General features: G+C 43.9%; 1 protein-coding gene and 1 pseudogene across 1 annotated transcript; one reads left to right on the forward strand and one right to left on the reverse strand.

Annotated features, from left to right (window-relative positions):
* Nucleotides 1-9,309: 9,309 nt before the first annotated feature.
* LOC132358202 (myosin-13-like) lies at nucleotides 9,310-22,042 on the reverse strand. The gene is made up of 11 exons (XM_059912066.1): nucleotides 21,839-22,042; nucleotides 17,235-17,378; nucleotides 16,993-17,149; nucleotides 15,144-15,171; nucleotides 14,231-14,342; nucleotides 13,094-13,186; nucleotides 11,625-11,688; nucleotides 11,435-11,533; nucleotides 11,223-11,330; nucleotides 10,093-10,127; nucleotides 9,310-9,366 (listed from the first exon to the last, which is right to left on the reverse strand). The coding sequence occupies exons 1-11, from the start codon at nucleotides 22,040-22,042 to the stop codon at nucleotides 9,310-9,312; spliced, it is 1,101 nt and encodes a 366-aa protein (XP_059768049.1).
* LOC132358200 (UBX domain-containing protein 4-like) lies at nucleotides 18,641-21,717 on the forward strand (annotated as a pseudogene).
* Nucleotides 22,043-24,047: the final 2,005 nt, after the last annotated feature.

Here is a 24,047-nt window from a genome sequence, read left to right on the forward strand (position 1 = left end):
AACCAAAAGATGGTTATTTGAAAGGGTAAACAAAATTGACAAACCTCTGGCCAGGCTCACCAAGAAGAAAAGAGGGAGGAACCAAATAAACAAAATAAGAAATAAAAGAGGAGAAACTACAACTGATACCACAGAAATAACAACAACAATCAAAAAAAAAAAAACAACATGAGAATACTGTGAACAATTATATGGCAACAAATTGGACAACCTAGAAGAAATGGGTAAGTTTCTAGAAACATACAGCCCACCAAAACTGAATCAAGAAGAAACAGACAAATTTGAACAGACCTATCACTAGAAGTGAAATAGGATCAGTAAATTAAAAAATTCCCTACAAGCAAAAAAGTCCAGGACCAGATGGCTTCACAGGCAAATTCTGCCAAACATACAAAGAAGAACTTATACCAATTGTTTTCAACCTCTTCCAAAAGATTGAACAGGAAGGAATACTCCCAAAGTCATTCTGTGAAGCCACCATCACCCTGATACCAAAACCAGACAAAGATGCTACCAAAAAAAAAAAAAATTAAGGCCAGTATCTGTGATGAATATAGATGCAAAAACTATCAAAAAATTAGCAAACCAAATTAAATAACACATAAAAAATCATATACCATGACCACATTGGATTTATCCCAGGGTCACAAAGATGATTCAACATACACAAATCATTGTGATATACCACATCAAAAACAAAAAAAGACAGGATCCACATGATCATCTCAAGAGATGCAGAAAAAGCATTTCCTAATATTCAACATTCATTCATGATAAAAACCCTTCCAAAAGTGGGCATAGAGGGAACATATCCCAAAATAAAAAAAGCTATTTATGACAAACCCACAGCCAGTATAATAATGGTAAAAAGCTTAAAGCCTTCCCACTAAAATTTAGAAAAAGATGAGGATGCCCAGTCTCACCACTTCTCTTCAACATAGTATTGGAAGTCCCAGCCACAGCAATCAGACAAGAAAAAGAAAATGTATCCAGATTGGAAGGGAAGAAGTAAAATTGTCATTATATGCAGATGATATGATACTATAAATAGAAAACTCTAAAGACTCCACACAAAAACTCCTAGAACTGATAAACAAATTCAGCAAGGTAGCAGGATACAAGATTAACATACAGAAATTGGTTGCATTTGTTTACATTAGCAATGAAATATCAAAAAGGGAATGTAAACAAACAATCCCTTTTAAAATCATATCATAAAATAAAATACTTAGGAGTAAACCTCACCAAGTAGGTGAATGACTTATAGGCTGAGAACTACAAAACATTAATAAAGGAAATTGAAGATGATTCAAAGAAAGGGATATTCCATGCTCTTGGATTAATATTGTTAAAATGGCCATAATACCCAAAGCAACCCACAGATTTAATGTGATCCCTATAAAATTATCCATGACACTTTTTTACAGAACTAGAACAAAAAATCCTAAAATGTATATGGAACCATAAAAGACCCAGAGTTGTCAAAGCAACCTGAGGAAAAAGAGCAAAGCAGGAGCCATAAACCCTTGCAGACTTCAGACAATATTACAAAGCTATAGGAATCAAAAGAGTGTGGTACTGGCACAAAAACAAACATATGGATCAATGGAATAGAATAGAGAGCCCAGAAATAAACCCATACACCTACCGCCAGTTAATCTTAGACAAAGGAGATGAGAATATACAATAGGGAAAAGACAGTCTCTTCAGCAAGTGGCGCTGGGAAAGTTGGACAATGAGATACCACTTTACACCAGTCAGAATGAACATCATTAAAAAGCATACAGATAACAAATACAGGAGAGGGTGTGGAGAAAAAGGAACCCTTCTACACTGTTGGTGGGAATGTAAATTGGTGCAGCCACTATGGAAAACAGTATGGCATGTCCTCAAAAAACTAAAAAGAGAGTTGCCATATGCTGCAGCAATCCCACTCCTGGGCATATATCCAGACAAAACTATAATTTGTATAATACTAACATGCACCCCTGTGTTCATAGCAGCACTATTTACAATAGCCAATACATGGAAACAACATAAATGTTCATTGACAGATGAATAGATAAAGAAGATGTAGGGTGTGTGTGTGTGTGTGTGTGTGTGTGTGTGTGTGTGTAGTGGAATACTACTCAGCCATAAAAAAGAATGAAATAATTCCTTTTACAGCTACATGGATGGAATTAGAGATTATCATACTAAGTGAAGTAAGTCAGAAAGACAAATACCATATGGCATCACTTACATGTGGAATCTAAAATATGACACAAATTAACTTATCTAGGAAATAGGAACAGAGTCACAGACATAGAGAGCAGACTTGTGGTTGCCAAGGGAGAGAAAGAGTGAGGGAGGGATGGATTGGGATTAGCAGGTTCAAACTATTATATATAGACTAGATAAACAACAAGGTCCTATCGTATAGCACAGGGAACTATATTAAATATCCTATAATAAACCATAATGGAAAAGGACATGAAAATGTATATGTATGTGTAACTGAATCACTTTGCTATACAGCAGAATTTAACACAACCTTGTAAATCAACTATACTTCAATAAAATTCTAAAAAAATCTATGTTCTTGACATAAAAAAGTCATAAAGTCTCAGAGACAAAAATCCTATACCTCTTTCTCCATGTGGGGATGAGACAGAACACTACCTGACCACTAAACAACACTCCTGCAACCTTCTGTTCTTCCCTCTATTTAATGCTAACTTTGTACATGTGCCAATACACGTGCATCTTTTATTTTCAGTCAGATATTTGTTTCTAAAAATTACCATCTTGACAAATGTATATCTAGGTCATTGGGTTTTATTTTTGTTTCTTTACAGAGATACACTGGTGTATATTTCCCTTTCACTAGTGATGCTGCTGTGAATACTTTTAGGCACATATCTTTGTTGTCATAAACAGAACGCAAGGAATGGAGTTGCTGCTGCATCTTTTTGTGCATCTTCAAGTTTACTCTATCAGACCATTTTTTCTGTCTTCCAAAATGATTAAATCCATCCTACCAGCACTAACCTGGAGGAGAGTCTCCATTTTCCCACATCTATACTCCTCTGGTTAATGTCCAAATTTTTATGAATTATATGTATATGATATGTTACTGTTGATTTTATTTACATTTATTTGATTACTAATGATGCTGTTTATAGTGGAATATATTGCCCACCACCTTTAGTTACTTCTTTGCAAATTGCTTGGTTGTAGTCATAATTCTATTATTTGTGAGTTATTTTCAATTGTTTATAAAGTTGTATTTTTAAAAAGTCTATTCTGGACCTTATTTTGTTCTGGATAATGGTTATTTACAATATATCCTTCTACTTTAAAGATTAAACTATTTCAAGACAGGATTTACTACTTTAATGTTGCAGAGTATGAATCTACTCTTTGTAGTTTGTATTTTGTATCTTTCTAAATAAATCTTCTCCTGTTCTGAAGTCATTGTGTTTATTTTAAAATTTGCATTGAATGTTTTCATATTTCATTCTTATCACTTGATCCATCTAGCATTCATTTATGTAAATAATGTAGGGATATATTAAAGTTTTATCCATCCATTATCAGAACCAACTCATATATTTCAGTGTTTATTATATATGAATGTCTGTTTAAGGGCTATGTGTTCTGTTTCATGAATCTTATTGCTATTATTATTCCATCATCACCTTCTTTTCATTACTATTTTGTTACAACAGATCACCCTATATGTTAGGGTAAGTTGTTTCTTCAAATATTTCTTTGCTCCTTTTGGCCCTGTACTTCTGTTAATTTTTCAACAATCTGGTGATTTTCCAGAAAAAACCATTGATATGTTGATTGGAACTGATGGAATCATACATTGGTTTGGAGAGAATTATTTATCACTTTTTCTAAATATGGATTTGGGTAGGGATGGGCTGGAGGTAGCCCATCTGGCACAAATTTTAACATTTAAATTATTTTTCCCCCTTTTTGGTCACCTTCCTAGAGGATCACACAAAACATACAGATGCATGGACTGGATAGTTGATGTAGCCTAGATGGTGGTAGGAAAACGTGGGGAGGGAACAGCTAAATCCCATGCACAGTTCTTTACTGATGGGCGTTCACGTTTTTTTCCCACTTTTGACATAAATATTGCTTCAGTGTCATTTAACATACCTTTTGCATATTTAACCAAGCATATCTGATGGATAAATTCCTAGAAGTGGAATTTTGTCTTCAAAATGTTGATGTGGCCAGACTGGCCTCCAAAAGGTTGCATCAGTTTCCACAGTCTGCCAGTGTTAGTGCCTGTTTCCATACATCATCACAAACACTGGGCCTTATCAGACTTACTAACCTTTACCAACCTGCTAGATACAGCATGTTATTTTCATCTCATTAATTATGACTGAAGTAGTGTGTCTGTCTTTTCAAATATTATTAGCCATTTGTGTAGTTTTTGGTTAATTGTTCTCTCCATTTCTCCATTCTTACATAGAAATGATCATTTACCTTCTCTATATTGTTTGATTGGTTGCTTTATTTTTTTAAACATTTTATTATGGATAAATTTAAGCATATACAAAAAAATATACAGGCACATGAAAAGATACTCAACATTGCTAATTATTAGAGAAATGCAAATCAAAACTACAATGAGGCATCACCTCACACTGGTCAAAATGGCCACCATCAAAATGTCTACAAAAAATAAATGCTGGAGAGGATGTGGAGAAAAGGGGACCCTCCTACACTGTTGGTGGGAATATAAACTGGTGCAGCCACTGTGGAGAACAGTATGGAGGCTCCTCAAAAAAAACCTAAAAATAAAGTTACTGTATTATCCAGCAATCCCATTCCTGGGCATATCCGGCAAAGACGAAAGCTCTAATTTGAAAAGATACGTGCACCCCAGTGTCATAGCAGCACTGTTTACAGTAGCCAAGACATGGAAGCAACTTAAATGTCTATTGACAGATGAATGGATAAAGAAGATGTGGTACATATATACAATGGATTATTCCTAAGACATAAAAAGTAATGAAATAATGCCATTTGTAGCAACATGGATGGATCTAGAGATTATCATACTAAGTGAAGTAAATCAGACAGAGAAATATATCATATGATATCAGTTATATAAGGAATCTAAAACTGGTACAAATGAACTTATTTACAAAACAGAAATAGATTCATAGACACAGAAAAGAAATTTATGGTTGCCAAAGGGGAAAGGGGTGGGCGAGGGATAAATTAGGATTGGGATTAACAGATACACACTACTAAATATAAACAACAAGGACCTACTCTATAGCACAGGGATCTATGCAATATCTTGTAATCTATAATGGAAAAGAATCTGAAAAAGTATTTATATAATATAACCAAATCACTTTGCTGTACACTTGAAACTAACACACCATTGTAAATCAACTATACTTCAATTAAAAAACATTTTAGGGCTTCCCTGGTGGCGCAGTGGTTGAGGATCTGCCTGCCAATGCAGGGCACACGGGTTCGAGTCCTGGTCTGGGAAGATCCCACATGCCGCGGAGCGGCTGGGCCCGTGAGCCACAATTACTGAGCCTGCGCGTCTGGAGGCTGTGCTCCGCAACAAGAGAGGCCGCGATGGTGAGAGGCCCGTGCACCGCGATGAGGAGTGGCCCCCGCTTGCCATAACTAGAGAAAGCCCTCGCACAGGGACGAAGACCCAACACAGCCATAAATAAATAAATAAATAAATAAATAATTAAAAAGAATTAAATCTTAAAAAAAAAATCATTTTAAAAAATATTTATTTATTTATTTGGCTGTGCTGGGTCTTAGTTGCAGCATGCGGATCTTTGTTGCAGCATGTGGGATCTTTAGTTGCGGCATGTGGGATCAAGTTCCCTGACCAGGGATCGAGCCTGAGCTCCCTGCATTGGGAGTGCAGAGTCTTAACCACTGGACCACCAAGGAAGTCCTAAAAAGATTTTTTTAAGTCAAGAACAAAGTATAATTACCCCATGAACTCATCTTTCAGTTTTAACAATTATCAGCTCTTGGCCAATCTTGTTTCCTCATTATCCTCACCCACTCCCTACAAACCCAAGGTCATGTAGATTTTCTTCTATGTTTTTCTATAATTCTGATAGTTTTGCATTTTGAATGTGTGTTCATAAATTTGAATGAATTTGGTGTAAGTTTTAAAGTTTGTGTCTGCAGTCATTTCATATGGTTTCCAGTTAATTCTTCCTTAACGATTTTGGAGAAGTCATGGGATACTTGGCTCTATTTCAGTTTGAACTGCAGTTTAATGGATTCAGCAGAAGTGCTCTCAGGGGGCGGGGCCTCTGCTGAACTGTGAGGGCGGCTTGGCCGGCACATGCCCATTGGCTGGCGGGGAACGCGAGCCCGCCTCCCCGACCCGCCGCGGACCTGGCCCTGCCCGGGCAGCTGAGAAGAGCTGCGTCTCCTCAGGAGCCCCCGGAGCCCTGGCTTCTGGAACACACGGGGCCGCGGCCATGCTGACGGCCCCAGCTCCGGGAGGACAGGCGTCGAGGCCACAGTAATGGAAGCCTGGTCTCCTCAGGACCTGCCGGGAGGTGACGCCGCTGAGGGAAAAGGTGAGGAAAAGTGGGGAGAAGTTCCTGTGCGTGGCTGACCGCTGCGGGTGTCTGTCTTTAGTGGACCCAGGAGAGGAAGGGCTTGATGTGGAAAACTGGCCTTTTAGCCAGTTTTTGTGTGTGGTGTAGACAGAGTGCAGTGTTGTTCTTTGGCGTGTGGCGTCCGGTTTTCCCAGCACCGTTCACTGAGGGGACTGTCCTTTCCCTGGTGTATGTTCTTGGCTCCTTTCTTGTGAATCAGCTGATCACACACCTGTAGGTTTATTTCTCGGCTCTCTGCTCTGTTCCTCTGGCGTGTGAGTGTATTTTTGTGCCAATTCCACACTTTTTTGGTGACTGTAGCTTCGTAACGTAGTGTGAAGTCAGGGAGCGAGATGCCTCCAGCCTGTTTTCCTTTCTCAGAATCCCTTTGGCTATTCAGGGGCCTTTGTGTTTCCACACAAATGTTAGGAATGTTTGTTCTGTTTCTGTGAAAAATGCCGTTGGAGTTTTGACCAGGCTTGCTTTGCATTTGAACATTGCTTTGGGTAGAATGGACATTTTAAGAATATTCTTTGCAAACATGAGCACTGGTTATCTTTCCATTTATTTGTGTTTGTTCAGTTTCTTTCATCAGTGTCTTACAGTTTTCAGGTGTGCTTTCACTTTCTCAGTTAAATTTATTCCTAGGTATTTTTTGGATGCAATTGTAAATGTGATTGTTAATTTCTCTTTCTGATGGCACATTATTAGTGTGTAGAAAGACAACTGAGTTTTGTGTATTGATTTTATACCCTTTGTATTTTGTACCCTGTGTATTGATTTCAGCTTTACTGAATTCAATTGTTAGTTCTAACAGGGTTTTGGTGGTTTGATGTGGAAAACTGGAATTCAGATATCCCACTGTTTCTACTACATCCAGGTCATCCACAGCACCCAAGGCATAGTGGCTCCTAATATAATCTTCCCATGGTGCCTGTTAATAACGCGTGGACCCTACAAGAATGATGAGCGTCACCACTTTAGGTGAACCGCATCTGGTTAAGGCTTGGCCTCTATTATGAAGTTGGATGTTTTCTCTGCTTTTTTTGGGCATGGTTTTGACATGGTTCTTTTGAAAAGTAATTTACTTCCCAGTAATTTCAAGTGTATAAAAAAACTGTAAGTAGCAGTACAAAACACACCACCTCACATAAACTACTCCAGTGTGTTTTATGCAGTACTGGGGTCCTCTCCCAGGGAACCAGCACATAAAGACCCAAAGACGAAATTTTATGGTTCCACCTTATAATCCTATCCATGGGCCCACTTCAACATTCACCATCTCTGCAACTCTATGGAAATGTCTTTTCCCATTCTGATCCAGTGTTCTTTTTCTGAAACCATTATTGAGACTTTCCCTCATTTTCAAAACCTTTATGGATTTAAAACACACGAGCTAAGTATGACCTGGGTGACCTTTTCTGCATGAGCTCTTTGACTTAGAATGTTTTCAGTGTTCATCCGTGTTCTAACATGTATCATCAGTGCTTCATTCATTCCTTTCATTGTGATTAAAACTAACATTTACCATTTAAACCATTTTGAGTATACAGTTCTGTGGCATTAACTACATTCACATTGTTGTACAAATATTCTCACCATCCGTCTCCTGGACCCATTCATTTTCCCCATGGGAAACTCTGTATCAATGTCTCTACATTTTTGCCAAAATTTGTTATTTTTAATTCTCTTGATTATAGGCCTTCTAGTGTTTGTGGAGGGGTATGGCGTTGTGGTATTAATGTGCATTTCCATCGTGACTAACGATGTTTAACATCTCTTCAGGTGTTTGTTGACCATTTGTATGTCTTATCTGGAGAAGGGTCTTTTCAAGTCCTTTTTCCATTTAAAAAACTGGGTTGTTTGCAGGGGCCTCAGCTCCGCCGCCCGAGCCGGGTCCCGGCAAGCGCTCGTCCTGGCGGCCTTGGCCTCGCTGAGTCCAGCCTGGAGCGGTCTCCGCGCCGCAGGGGCCCGCGCGCCGGGGCATCGCTAGCGGCCTCGCAGGGGCGCCGCTTCCTGCCTCGCGCTCGCAGGAGAGGGGACTCCCGACCCCAGGCGCCTGTGCCCGGAGCGTCGAGACCGTGCTGGGCCGCGCGGACGCGGCGCCGGCGGGGCGGGTCTCGCTCGGCATTGGCTGCGGCTCACCTGAGCGCGCCTTCCGGATGTGGGCGTCCCGGCCAGAGCGCACCTGGCGCGGGGCGTCCTGGGGGTCCTCGCCGTCGGTCCTCGGCGAGCCGGCGCGGGTCCAGGGAGCCAGCGCGCGGCGGCCGGGAACGACCCCTCCCGTGGGTCTTTGGCACCCCAGCGGCATCCGAGCGCGGAGCGGAGGACCGCGGGCCGCAGGTAAGGGGACGGGGGCTCGTGGGGGTGGGTGGAGGAGGGAACCACAACTCACACCAGAGCTGTTCGGCACAGTCGCGGAGCCCCCTAACCTGGCGGCCGCAGGAAGGGCTCGCCTTTGAGTAGAGGCTTTGAGGACAGGCCCGAGCCTACCCCGTCCAATTTTACAAAACATCTGCTGGTGTAAAGCTCGCTCCCGCGCGGTTTTCCCAAGTAGCCAAGTGCCCCACGTGAGGTATCTGCAAGGAGAACCTGAGAGGGCCCGTAGCCCTGAGAGACTTGCCCTTGGCTTATGGCAAGGCCAAGGGATTTATCCTGCATGGTGATTTCTCCTGCTGAGAACCCCCAAACCCCACTCTGGTCAGCTGGCCCAGCTCTGCTTCCTGCACGTCTCCAGTCCGGGCCGGCCCTTGCCCACCTGCTGGGATGGGAAAGGGAAGGGTCTCAGAATTGCACCTTAGAAACTTGCCAGGGGGCATGGGTTGAAAAACATGGGGGCCATCCAGGCAGCAGAGAAGGGAGAAGGGCACCTTGCTGCCCTTTCATTGTGGAATCGGTGGCGCTTCTGCTGAGAGGGGCCTTTCCCTGGGGACCGCATGCAGTGTGTTTGGTGTCTTGGAACTGAAGAATTAGAACCTGTACAATTTTCAAATTATGTGGTCCTTTAATTTAAAAACAAAACGCCTAGAACCTTTGCTTTATAAATTGAGGTCTGAAAATTGAAGGTCTGTTTTGCTTCCACTGTGACACTATATTAAGAAATGTGGATTTATTGAGAAAAGAGTCAGAATAGAGAAGGAAACAGAGAACTCAGAGGTACCACTGTAGTTTGGCAAAGGCTGGGGGGAGTTAATTTGTCAATGCTGCTGGCTTTCAGTAGCCTGCAGCCATTCTCCTCCTGCGGCTGAGGGGGTATAAAGCTGTACTGGGTTGCTCTACTCTTCTTTTGTAGAATTCCAGCTCAGAGCCATCTCTTGATGTATAAGTATTTCGCAGACTAGGTTCCCAGGCAACTCCTGGAGGGCCAGAGGGATTCCTTCCTTCATTATACCTGTCTGTTTGAATGAAAACCAGCAATGACATATTTTTCTTTAAATCTGGTTTATGGTCTATCATCCAAAAACCAGATTAGCTATTTCCTCACTCTCTCAATAGGCTCGAGTTCCTGGAAACTGAAACCTATAGAGGGTGGAAGAGTGCCCGAGGGAGAACAGGAGAGCCTGCCGGGAACCGTGACTCCTGGGTTTTTAATGAGCTTCCTAAACAGCATGGTCATTAATTGGCAAGTGATGACCTTAAGGAGAAACTACTGGTGAAAATGTAAAAGCCTTCTGTTAACAATGTGCCCACCAGGTGCGCACCTTATGGAGTATTTTCATTGCATTTCCAACACCTGGGAGGGTGTTGGGCAGAGGGCAGATGTTTAATAGATTTATTGAATAAGTTCAATTACATACAATTATATCAATGGAAGGGTCAGCAACACTATGAGGTTAGGGTTAGGGTTAGGGCCAGGGCCAGGGTCAGGGTCAGGGTCAGGGTCAGGGTCTTAGGGTTAGGGTTAAAAATGCAAGTTCTGGGGTTGGGCAGATCTGGGTTCAGACCGTCGTTTACAAACTGTCTTCGTGCAAATCGTGTGTTTTTTTCCTAAGACTCAGCTTCTACCTTTATGAAACGGGGGTAGCAGTGGTGCTGATCCCAGAGGTTTTGTTGAGGCAAAGCTCTTTTCTCAGTTCCTAGCATGCGTGAGTGCTCAATGCACTCAGTTAATATTATGGTTATTGACCCTGGAGATACTCCCCAAAGCTAAAGGCCAGAGGCCTGACAGGTGTGTTGAGGAGGTGGGTGCCTACTGTGAGCCCGAGGTGGCAGGTAGCCGGAGGAATGGAACGGCTGCTGCAGAGCGGGACTGTTTTTCTCCTGCTTTAGACTTTTCTGTATTTTCTAGATTTTCTTAAAAGAACCATGTAGATGGTTTTGTACCCTGAAAACTTCCAACAAAAACTTTAAAGACCTTATCCATGCAAACATTTACTCTCAAAAGCTGGAGAATGGAACTGAAGGCCTATTTTGGAGAACTTTCTGTATTCCCATTTCCTGGAATCTTCTGAAATGGAACCAAGTGGGGGAGGGGTGTGATCTGTACTAATTCTCTGAGCTCTTGGGTCTAATCACTGAGCATCCCTGCATCCCAGCTTCCTCCTGAGATCATGGGTACCTCTCAGTTCATAAATTCAACAATTCCTTACTTAAGTAAATAAACACACAAAATACTTACATCAGTGGCCAACAATTCCTCACTGTCATCAATACTGGCCACGGTGACCTCTCCTTGGCTCACAAAGGGGAAGTCAAAGGGGTTGGTTGAAATGAGAAGCAGGTCTGTGAAGCAGAAGGATCCCTTTAGCATCTTATGCACAACTGACTCTGAGTTTTTTTCCAATGTGATCGATTTGGAAGATGAGAATGATAACCAAGGAACTTACTCATAAGTTCCGGCTTCTTGTTTGACATGATTTGGTAAAAAATATGATAGCCTCTCTCACGGGATAACTGAAATGCCACCCTGGATTTTTCTAAGAGATCTAAGATAACAAAAAACGATGTGATTTTAGGGTCCCCAGGAGATGCCTCTGTGGCCAAAGCCAAGGTGCCAGATAGAGTGTTTGGACTCACAGGTTTCAATGTCTGCTGACACCAGCTTTCCTGTGGCTCCAAAGTGAATGCGAATGAACGTCCCCTGTCCAAAGACAGATTGAAAAACACAGTTATTTTCTTTCTATGGTACTGTAGCCAGCTTCTGTTAGGTACTACTGAGGATGGGTGGGCTGTGTAGGCTCACGGAAGAGGTGATGCCAGAAGCATGAGGACCTTCCTCCTCTCTGTTTGCTTGGCATCTGGTCCCCACGCCGGCTCAGCCAAGACTCAGGTAGCTCTGCCCAAAGCACCTGGCCCTGTTCCCACAGCTCTGGGGATGCCTGCAGGCTCCCTCTCAAGTCTCTGTTTGGGACCACCTCACACCTGACTGTCTCCTTGGTCTTTATCCTGCTCAAACTCTTTGAACTGATAACCTGGTTGGACTATCTGACTTCTTTTTTGCCTCTGGATGTTACTTCTGAGATTTCTTGCCTCAGTTTTCCTTACTACTTACTACATGCAAACCTAGCTCCCAGGCCAGGCCTCCTGGCTCCCCAAAGACCCACTCAGCACTTGGGTTCCCCCAATCTTGGGGAATAAGGGGTGAAATTATATATAGTATATATGTGTGTGTGTATACTCCCTTCTTACATCATCTGCTTAATTGGTCGCTACCACTCTGTGAGCCAATTGGAGGGCAAAAATATTGCCTTGCTTGTTCACCCACAGACCCTGGAATGTAGTACATCCTCAGTAGTATTCTCAGTATTCTCTGAATGAAGCCTAAGAAGAGTTAATGAAGGACCAGTGTAGGTTTATGTGAATTATGTGTTCGCTCTTCAGGAGTTCTAGCTGCTGAATGCAAGTGCCTCTGGGTACTTGCTCTACTGGCCAATGAAATTAGATAGGAGACTGGATACTTGTTTATTTGCCAGTGTCGGAAGTAAATGCCTCTTTGGTTGAGCTAATCCTAAGCGAAACATTGAAGGATGGGACATATCCTTCAGTATCTTCAGTATCAACTTCTTCCCAATTTTTGAGCTCTGCTGCCTCCACCAGGTTTTCCCTCCTCCCAGCACCTCCTGACTTGGAGAAGGTCAGATCTGCTAACTAACTTCACACTAAGGTTTTCATGGCTAATAAGTCAGTGGATACTGTTCAATGGACTTATGTATTTTAAAATGCTTCCACCTGAAGAGACCAATTTTAGCATAGAGAAGTCATTTTGTACTTGTGGAATTTGAATCTTGAATCATTGTGACTTCAGGAGGCTCTGAGGTGATGCTGATTAGTTAGGGAAGGACAGCTAAATCTTCCTTCGGCTGGGAATAAGACAAAATGTTCTTTGAAGGGTTATCAGAATATCCCGGTTGGGCAGCTTGATCTGAAGCGCTTGGGGGTAGACTAAGGCCAGGTATATCCTAGTTTATGTGGCCATTTTTCATATTCAGCATTGGAGGAGAGGGTTTTCTTTCTGGGGGTCATTGACAATTGGACTGAGTCTTAACGAATCTCAAGGAGTTGTCATTCCTCACGGTCTTGGCATTTCCAAAGGCCTCCAGGAGGGGGTTGGCCTGGATGATCTGGTCTTCCAGGGTTCCCTAATAATAAGTGAGAAGAGGAAAAGAGAGGACTTTGGACGTCTTCCGAAGTAACTTCCCAGTGACTCAAAAGTGTGGATGCTCTGGGAAGGTCCCAGGGAGAGATGTCGCCCAGCTCAGGCTGGTGGCAGGTACAGTTGTGCTGAGTACCCACAGGCCCATCCCCACCCCACCCAAGGAGGCTTCAAGGTCCCATCGTAGAAGGAGTCTTAGCACAGCATCAAAGTGGCTTCTGGCCACACCAGATTCCAGGTTGGAACCCTACCCGCTACCTCTCAATCTCCCAGATGGCCTTTCTTCTCTGATAACATTTTATTATAAATTATGGATTTGTAAAATATAGACCTCTGTTCCTGCATGCACCAGGACCCATTTATACAGATATTCGGGTTCAGAAGTAGAAACAGACTGTGAGCAATGAAAGTGACCCATATGATAGAAACAGTGGTTCTCAAAAAAAATGTTTAAGTTGCATAAAATATTTTGTGAGAATTATTACGTAGAAATCCACTTATAGAAAGCAGAGTTTTCACCTTTCCTCCTTCCCCACATGATTGCTTGCCTTTCTGACTTCAGAGCTGTTTGGAAACTACTGTCCAGCCCAGTGGTTCTCAAAGTGTGATCCCTGGACAGGGCATGAACAATGGGAACATGACAGAAATGCAACATGCCAGGATTTTGAATGTGAGACAGGAATTTCAGTCAGAAATTCTGGGCCTGGGGACCAGCAATCCGTTGTTAACGAACCCTCCTGGTGATTCTGACGTGCACTCCAGTTTGAGAACCACTGGCCTAAACCATTCCTTCGCCAAAGGAGGATGTGGAGTTGTTCAAGGTCACTCGGCTGTTGCTGATGGAGCTGGTGCTAGAGCCCGAGTCCACAAGGTGGAGCCATTTCCTGCCTTGCCCGGTAAACACCCCCTGGGGCAGGACCTCGTGCTGTGCATCTCTGCTGAGCACAAAGCCCTGCAGACACTTGGGGCTCACCTGGGGTTTCAGTTATACTCATTCCAGCAAGCCTTCCAGGTGCAGGAAGCTGCTCACCTGCATCTTGCCCGGCCGCTGCTCCTTCCTCTTCTCCCCAGTGACCGCGATTGCTGCAAAGTGCTGGATCACACGCTTGGTGTTCACTGTCTTCCCAGCCCCGGATTCTCCGCTGTTGATTTAAAAGTAAGTGAGAGGGACTTCCCTGGTGGTCCAGTGGTAAAGAACCCGCCTTGCAATGCAAGGGACGCGGGTTCAATCCCTGGTCAGGGAACTAAGATCCCACATGCTGCGGGGCAACCGAGCCCGCACGCCATAACTACTGAGCTTGCGCGCCTCAATTAGAGCCCACGTGCCACAAACGACAGAGCCCACGTGCTCAGGTGCCCGCGTGCCACAACTACAGAGCCCACGCACTCTGGAGCCTGCGTGCCACAACTAGAGAAGAGAAAACCCGCCTGCCACAACTAGAGAGAAGCCTGTACACCACAGCGAAGAGCCCACGCGCCCCAACAAAAGATCCCGAGTGCTGCAACTAAGACCCGACGCACCCAAAAATAAATAAAATATAATAAAGTAAAATAAAATAAAATAAAGTGAGATACACAGACATAGAGAACAGACTTGTAATTGCCAAGGGGACCAAGGAAAGGGGGAATGGAGGACAAATGGATTGAGAGTTTGGGATGAGTAGATGCAAACTATTAGATATAGAATGCATAACCAACAAGGTCCTACTGCATTGCACAGGGAACTATATTCAATACCTTGTGATAAAACAAAATGGAAAAGAATATGAAAAGGAATATATATGTATAACTGAATCACTTTGCTGTACAGCAGACATTAATACAACATTGTAAATCAAGTATACTTCAATAAAATTTTTTTTAAAAAGTAAGTGAGCTAAAGGAGAGCAGAAGGAATGGACAGCCCCTTCCAAGTTATCATGGCAACAACACAGGTTACTCACGCGATGAGGATGGACTGGTTGTCTCGATCTAGAAATGCAGAAGGAAGCAGGACAGAATAAATAAACAAGATACAGGCAGGATATACAAATCAGGCAACATTGGGGGTAGACAGAGCCCATGAGTTCTAGTTCTGGCTTTGCCATTAACTAGTGGTGTGATGATTTGGGCATGTCGAATCTTCTTGGAGACAATTTGTGCAGATTTCCCAAATGCTGGATGTGTAATGTGGGCAGCATGGGAAGTGAACGGTGAGTCCCACAGTGTGGAAGTTATTCGTGTTCACAGATCTTTACCTCCTCAATAGCGCTTTCTTATCTCCCTTTTCAACAAAGAAAGCAAGTCTCAGACTTAGAACTTGTAAGAAGCCACAGCTTCTAATTAGAATTTATGGACACTGATTTGTTGTCATTGCCTTTTTCTTTCATCTTTACTTTCTACTTGTGGACAGTGACCGTGGTTTTCCATTTACAAGAGTGTTATAGGTTGAATTGTGTTCCCCCCAACAAACTAATATGTTGAGGCCCTAACTAACCCCCAGTACCTCAAAATGTGACCTTATTTGGAAATAGGGTCATTGCAGATGTAATTAGTGAAGATGAGGTCATACTGGAGTAGGTGGGCCCCTAATCCAATATGACTGGTGTCCTTATAAAAAGAGAAATTTGGAGACAGATGAGAACACAATGTGAAGATGAAAGTGCAGATCAAGGTGATGATTCTATAAGCCAAGGGATGGCAAGGATGGCCAGCAAACCACCGGAAGCTGGGAGAGTGGCCTGGACCACATTCTCCCTCTCGGCCCTCAGAGGGAACCAACCCTGCTGACACCTTGATCTCAGACTTCCAGGCTCCAGAGCTGTGACACAATGCATTTCTGTTGCTTAGGCCACCCAGTGTGTAGTACTTGGTTACGGCAGTCCTAAGAAACTAATACTAATAGTGATATTATTCTTCCTTTTTTAAAAAAATAGATTTCCTCCAGATCAAAGGGCAGATTTGTTCGGTTCCTATTTTATTTTTATTTTTGGCCACGCCACGTGGCATGTGGGATCTTAGTTCCCTGACCAGGTATCGAATCCGTGTCCCCTGCAGTGGAAGCGCGGAGTCTTAACCATTGGACCGCCAGGGAAGTCCCTATTCTTCCTTTTTGAAATGGACGGAACTTCAGTCACTATAAGGAAAGATTTTAAATATGCAGAAATGGCCAGGATTGCGAATGTGACATTGGAATGGCTGAAGTTTGGGCAACATTGTCCTGGATGACTTTTAAGCATCTTCAGATCTCAGATGCTTGCTTCTACTTCTTCTCTCTGCACCAAGTCAAATCAGGTGAAAGTGGAACAGACCGAAGTGATGTTAGGCATGACAAGGGTGACAGTATTACCACATCTCTGCTATTTCATCTGCTATTCTGGAAATTTAAGGAGGAGAAAGAGGGAGCCTGAGAAAACAGGTGAAGGGAAGTTGCTGTGCCCATTTCTCCAACTTTGCATTCCTAAGTGGCTACTAATATAGTCTCTCTTCCAAGTGTGCTCCTGTTGGGGATTTCTTTGGAGGTGGGGGCAGCGCATCTCCTTGTGCTTCACATCCACCCCCAGAGAAGCATGTACTTAGTGTGGCTTCAGTCCCAAGCTCTGGTTTAAGAACCGTGACTGGTAATGGAAGATACTGCGCCCCTGGCTTTCCATCCTGACATCCTCTGAATCTACTGAGGTCACTTTGGTCATTGCACCGTTTGGATGACCAAAGCCTGTGAAGGGCTCGAGTAATTAACTAAGAACCAGTGCAGTTAAAGGACTTGAATACTTCACTAAAACTATTTTTAAAAATATGGATTAAATTACTCACCAGTCAACATGAACTGATAGGCGTTGTCAGAGATGGAGAAGATGCGGGGCAGGGCCTCCTGGTGTTTTTTGCCTCTGTAGGCCGTCACCACCTCAGGGTTGTACACCGGCAGCCACTTGTAGGGGTTGACGGTGACACAGAAGAGGCCTGAGTAGGTCTGAGAAAATCAGAAAATTCAACCTATGGATCTTGACTTTACTAAGAGAAGGAAATGGAATAAAGAGAGGTTGAAGGGTACTCACGTAGATCATCCAGGCTGCGTAACGCTCTTTGAGGTTGTACAGCACTCCTGGCTCGTGTAGGTGGGTCATCATGGCCATGTCCTCGATCTTGTCAAATTTGGGAGGGTTCATGGGGAAGACTTGGTCACTGTTCAGAGTGAGTGTCTGGATATTGAGAGGAAAAATCACATGATGAGTGGGAGAGCCGATGTGATGACCTACCAGTGGGGTGAAAATGGTGAGATATTGTGGTGAGATTACCCCATTACCGTGGTTGACTTTATGGATCATTTCTGTGCCCAGAGATGATCTGTAAATAACTGTTCTTGATAAATCTAAGACTGGTCAAACTGTATAACCAATTCTGGTCTGATGCCCCCAAGTCAGCATGCCATTCTGTGTGCCAGAAGAGGGTTACAGGTGTGCAAAGTTATAGAGCCCTTCAGCCTCAGGGTGGCCAGGTGGAACTCAGGATGGCCAAGGCCACAGCAGCTTGCCTCTGTTTACCCCATTTGCTATGAGTGCTGCAAAGAGATCAAGCTTGGAAGATTGGAAAAAACTCTTCCAGTGTATTCTGTAAATCTCCACCTCAATACCTCTGCTCATGTGGGTCCCTTTGTCTGGAATATATCTACATTCAAATTACATCAGCAACCTTCAAAGCTCTTCTGAAGTGCCACCTCTTCCATGACCTGTTTCTGCTCTCCCCTGTCTTTTCAAGGCTTCCAGAATTCCTTGCACCGCTGCCCTAATAGTTAAAACATTTGGACTTGAAGCATGGTCCATGCCTGAACAGTATTTTGAGACTATTACCTAATTTTCCCCTCTCTGTTTTCCCTCCCCTTTAAGCATACAACTGGCACTCCATTACTCAGGAAAGGTAGAAAATAGGGCATAAAAGCGAGAGAGCCTGTAAGCCTTTCTAGCGTTTGTTTTCCAAAAGCCCTAATCCTCAGAAGAGCTTTGAGGGTTTTACCGAAAAGATAAAAGGGAGGAGATTTGTTGATATAGACCAAATCTCTTGAGGAAAGGAAGCCCTTCTGCCCCACCGCCCTAAACTAGAGAGAGAGGGACATCCAAAATAGCATAAGGAAGATGGAAAAATCTGTGTGTCCTGAAGGTTCAGAAACTGGGGCGCTCCTTCCACTTCCGTGACTGCGGGGCCTGCGGTCTCCCGGGCTCCCTCACGCACCCACTTGCCAACGAGACAAAGGACGGGGGCGCGCTGCCAATGGCGACGCGTGGCGTCATGCGTCACAGGGCGCGCCGCGGCCTGCGTGCTTCATGCGTCCTGGGAGCCGCTGATGGGCCCGCGCGCCGGTGCGGAGCCGGAGGCGGGCCGCGGGGGCCCAAAGACGGAGAGGGCGGGTCGGCTCCGGGACCGAGGCGGCAACACACCGAGCGAGCGCCTGTGCCCGAGGGCAGCGATGCTGTGGTTCCAGGGCGCCATTCTGGCCGCCATCGCGTCGGCCAAGAGGAGCGGCGCGGTCTTCGTGGTGTTCGCGGCAGGTGATGATGAACAGGCTACACAGATGGCTGCAAGTTGGGAAGATGAGAAAGTGACAGAAGCATCTTCCAACAGTTTTGTTGCTGTGAAAATCGATACCAAAAGTGAAGCCTGCCTACAGTTTTCACAGATCTATCCTGTAGTGTGTGTTCCATCCAGTTTCTTTATTGGAGACAGTGGAATTCCCTTGGAAGTAATAGCAGGAAGTGTTCCTGCAGATGAACTTGTTAGCAGAATCCACAAAGTCCGGCAGATGCACTTGTTAAAAGGTGAAATATCAGTGGCAAATAGTGGCCAGTGAGAAAGTTCAGTCTCTACTCCATCCACCTCATTTGATCAGAACAACACTTCTGAAAACTGTCAGTCCAGAAATGTAGAGCTCTGTGAGACACCACCCACTTCTGATACAAAGTCAGATTCTGCAACAGGAGGAGAAATTTCAGGCCAGGCCACTGTGTCTCCAGAGCCTGGTGGATGTTCAAATCAGAGACCTACAGAGGAGCTCACCGTCAGAGTGGAAAGACTAACCAAAAAACTTGAAGAAAAGAGAGAAGAGAAAAGGAAAGAGGAAGAACAGAGAGAGATTAAGGAGGAAATTGAGAGGAGGAAAACTGGAAAAGAAATGTTGGATTATAAAAGAAAGCAAGAAGAAGAATTAACAAAAAGAGTGTTAGAGGAAAGGAACAGAGAAAAGGCAGAAGATAGGGCAGCTCGAGAGCGTATAAAACAGAAGATTGCACTGGACCGTGCAGAGAGAGCTGCTCGTTTTGCAAAGACACAGGAAGAAGTAGAAGCTGCTAAAGCTGCAGCCCTGCTGGCCAAACAGGCAGAAATGGAAGTCAAGAGAGACTCTTCCGCAACAGAAGGAAGCAGTGTTGCGAGAATTCAATTCCATCTTCCTGATGGTTCTTCCTTCACAAGTCAGTTCCCTTCTGATGCTCCTCTAGAAGCAGCAAGGCAGTTTGCTGCACAGACTGTTGGCAACACTTACAGTAATTTTTCATTAGCGACAATGTTTCCCAGGAGGGAATTTACCAAAGAAGATTATAAAAAGAAATTACTGGATTTGGAACTTGCCCCAAGTGCTTCAGTGGTACTGTTGCCAGCAGGAAGACCAACTACATCCATGGTACATTCTTCCAGTGGCGACTTTTGGACATTCTTGGGGACAGTACTTTACCCATTCCTTGCCATCTGGAGATTGATTAGCAACTTCTTATTTAGTAATCCTCCTCCTGCACAGACCTCGGTGAGAGCAGCATCATTGGAATCCTCAAACCTTGCATCCTCTAGCAACTCAGAAAAAAGGGAACCAGTCAGAAAAAGAGTGCTGGAGAAACGGGGGGAAGACTTGAAAAAGGAGGGCAAGATATATAGATTGAGGACTCAAGACGATGGTGAAGATGAAAACAACACTTGGAATGGAAATTCTACTCAACAGATGCAGTGTGACAAGGACAATATGTGCAGTAATCATTGTTTCTCTTATGATTTAAGTCAACTAAAACTCTACTGGAGAAGTGGGACTGCTTTATGTTTTCCAACTCATCTACAAAGTGTCTCTTTATTCCTGCTTAGTGGGTTAAAGTTGTTTAACCTCAGATAAGTCAAGAGATAAAATAACTGGCTGCTAGGTCCTTGTATATGGTAAGCAACTGCTAGAAGCCTAAAATAGCAAAAGGTCTGCGACAGCCTCCCTTTATCAGCTTTCTTGTTTAGTATTTCATATGCCCATTAGCCCTGTGCTCTCAGATGATATGTTTTGTTTAGGGCTGTTTTGCTCCAGAACTCCTCAGCCCACACAAAGTAACTGGTGTGTCACTGAATAATTTGATCTTGAGTCAGAGCGTTTTAACTAGCCAATCAGATGATAATTTGGGTTTAACTTTTCTCTTCTTGCTCATCAGCTGCAAGCAAAATCTTGTAGTTTTTAATCTTACTTAAACACTGGATAAAAAAATCTTTTCCAAAAAAAAAAGAAACTGGGGCTTGTTTCTTAGCAATCCTTCAGGGGGGGCAGTGACACCCCATGTGGTATTACTGAAAATGTGGCATGGCTCTGGGGAGGGGACCCCAATAGTAACTCCAGAAAATTTATTTCCGGCCCTGTGAAAAGAGGCTGACACCAGAGGTTAAGTTTAATAATAGCAATCATCATCATCATCATCGTCATCATCATCTGTCTTGTATGCTTGAATTTGTGAACTGCGATTCATACCTACCATGTACTCTTTTTTTAAAAAATTATTTATTTATTTTTGGCTGCGTTGGGTCTTCCTTACTGCACACGGGCTTTTCTCTAGTTGTGGCGAGTGGGGGCTACTCTTCGTTGCGGTGCACGGTCTTCTCATTGTCATGGCTTCTCTTGTTGCAGAGCACAGGCTCTAGGCACACGGGCTTCAGTAGTTGTGGCGCACGGGCTGAGTAGTTGTGGCTCGCGGGCTCTAGAGTGCAGGCTCAGTAGTTGTGGCGCACGGGCTTAGTTGCTCCGCGGCATGTGGGATCTTCTGGGACCGGGGATTGACCCCGTGTCCCCTGCATCGGCAGGCGGATTCTTAACCTCTGTGCCACCAAGGAAGTCCCCATACCCGCCGTGTACTCTTGATTCCTACACTAGATGATAAACTTTGGGGAAGCGGGACTGAGATTTGCTCATATTTGCAGAGTGATAGACACTGTGACCTAGACATGGTGCGTGTCCAGTAAGGATTGAATTGAATGGTGCTCTGTAATTCTCTGCATTAAATTAGGCATTGCCTCTGGAGCTCCCTCTGTAAGTCACTCTGCAGCCTAGAGAGTTCTATTTGGTATATTCGCCCATCCAGCAGCAATCTGTATCAATCTCTCCCTTAAACAGTCCAAACTCTTCCACCACCACCTTCCCCTTTCTCCAAAGCAAACATCATAAAAACTCTCAAAGCCCAAGTCCTCGAAGGAAAGAGCCAGAGGAAAGGTATGTGCCATGGCAGTTTTTACCTGCGACTTCACTCAGAGTAGATCAATGTGAGTCTTGTTCTATCTTCAGATTCCTATGGGCCAGCATGCAATTTCTACTATTCTACTCCAAAGGCAAAGGGGGATGCCCATGTTAGCAAGGACATCTGAGATCAACACTTACCCGGTTGTCGAGGGTCTCGACTGTGACTTTGTCATTTTCCTTGCTCTGGATCATACCTTTCACATAAAATTCCTTATCATCCACTGCAAAGCAAGCTTTCTTAGAATCAAATGGGCGATTTGGAGCCTCGATTCTCTCCTTCTCTGATTTCCACAGGTAGGGAGCTGCTTCTCCAAAAATGGCCATCTCTGCATCAGAGCTCATGACTGCAGGGGCTGGGAAGACCAGGGCTGCTGAATCTGGAGCTTTGGGGAGCTCCATCCTGTTATTTCCATTCAGACAGGGGGCCAGATTCAAAAGTTCCTGGGATTAACCTACGTTCTGAGGAATCCAGGACCTGGTATAGGGGCCTAGAGTGGGCAAGTGGGGGTGAGCTAAAGGAGATATTTTACTCCAAGAAAAAAGTTTGAGGGGACATCTCTTAGTCCAGCTCCAGGTGTGGAAGTCTAAACCAATTAGAGGAAGACAAGCTGAGCCTAATAAAGGAGGCCTCAGAGAATACTTCCTTAATTACACATCACATTTGAGCCTCATGATCTCGGTGTCATTCCCAAATCTTAAGGGTGTCTGAAAAGAATTACTGGAATGTTGATAATTCCTAGTAGAAAGTTCAGATAGCCCAGTGAAAAGTAATGACTTGAACATAAAGTACTGCCACACTTGTTTAGCCAATTACAGGCAACAAGGTGATAGGAGACATTATGGCCTAGTGCAATGGTTCCAAACTTTAATATGCACCAGAATTACCTGGAGAGCTTGTTAAAACACAGATTTCTGGGCCTCACCCCCAGAGCTTCTGATTCAGTAGGTATGGGATGGGGCCTGAGAATATGCATTTCTAGCAAGTTCTTAGGCAATGCTGGTGGTGCATTCATCAGCTGATGGTGAATTCATCATTGTGGTCCAGGGACCACACTCTGAGAACTGCTGGTGTAGGGCCTTCTGACTCCAAGAGTGGTCCTTGAACACGTTGCATCAGCATCGCCGAGGAGTTGTTAGACATTCAGAATCTCAGAACCACCCCGCATTACAAAACCAGAATCTGCACTTTAACAAGATCTCCAGGTGATTTCTAGGCATAGTAGAGTTGAGAAGTACTGGGCTTAAGGCAGGGGTCTCCAAACTTTAGTTATGTGTAGCAGTGTCGGGGTGTGACAAACAGTGTTTAATTAAATACCTGCTTTAGAACTCACTGCTTAGCGTGTGTGTGTGTGTGCATGTACGTGTATGGTGTGTTTATGTATCTTTCTGCCTCTCTCTCTCTGTCCACCCTCCCGCTCATCCCTCCCGTCACTTCTTTCCAAACCATCCCCTTTCATAGACCTTCTCTGTATGTGTTTTCCTTGCTTAGAAGCTAGACAAATTTGGCTTAAAGTCCCGGCATTGAACTTGGTCAAACCACTTAACTTCTTTGGGCCACTAATTTCACTTAAAATGAAGAAGCAAGCCTAGCTCATTTCTAAGGCCCCTGCAGGTTGTGTGACTTTTCTGGTTCCTTTTCCTCATCTGCATTTGCTTTTCCTGTTCCCTCTGGACCTCTTCCCGTATCCTTCCTGACCCTCTACTTCTTTTCCCCACAACTCTTCCCCTTCTCCCTTTCTTTCTCTGCTTTTTCCTTTCCACACATTCTTCTGTAAGTGACCATAAAATGGAGTTCAATTACACACATGTATCCCCATATCTCTCTTAAGAAATAGGTCATATGTTTTGAATAAAGCCTTTTATGTTTCCTATTAAAAGTGGGAAAATTGAACATTTTATGGTTGTCTCTTGGAACTTCCCCCGCCCTCAATCTTACACTTTATGAAATTACTCTTCATTGGTAACTGACTGTTGTTTCAATATCCCTCCTTGAGATTCTGGGGGGATCTAGTCCTACAGAAAGAGGAGCAACTGCTTCCCTCTGGATCTTATTCAGGATAAGTTGCATTTCGATTTTACTTTGGCCAGCGGCTCTGCTGAACCATCTGTGTGCTCGTGGTTAAGTTTTCATAGTTAAGAGATTGGAGCTCAATATAGCACCGCAAAGAGGACCTCTGGCTTGCAGGCTTCATGCGGTTTAAATGTTCTCAGTTACTGCCTGGTGGAGAGGAAGAATTCATCCATATTGTTTCCTCATCTGTGAAGATAGTCCCTACTTTTGTGGCTTAAGTGAGTTTTACGACAGCAGCAGTTCTCAAGCTTTGTTTTCTGAGAACCCCTTCACACT

This window comes from Balaenoptera ricei (assembly GCF_028023285.1).
Source record: "Balaenoptera ricei isolate mBalRic1 chromosome 7 unlocalized genomic scaffold, mBalRic1.hap2 SUPER_6_unloc_1, whole genome shotgun sequence".
Lineage (NCBI taxonomy): Eukaryota > Metazoa > Chordata > Mammalia > Artiodactyla > Balaenopteridae > Balaenoptera > Balaenoptera ricei.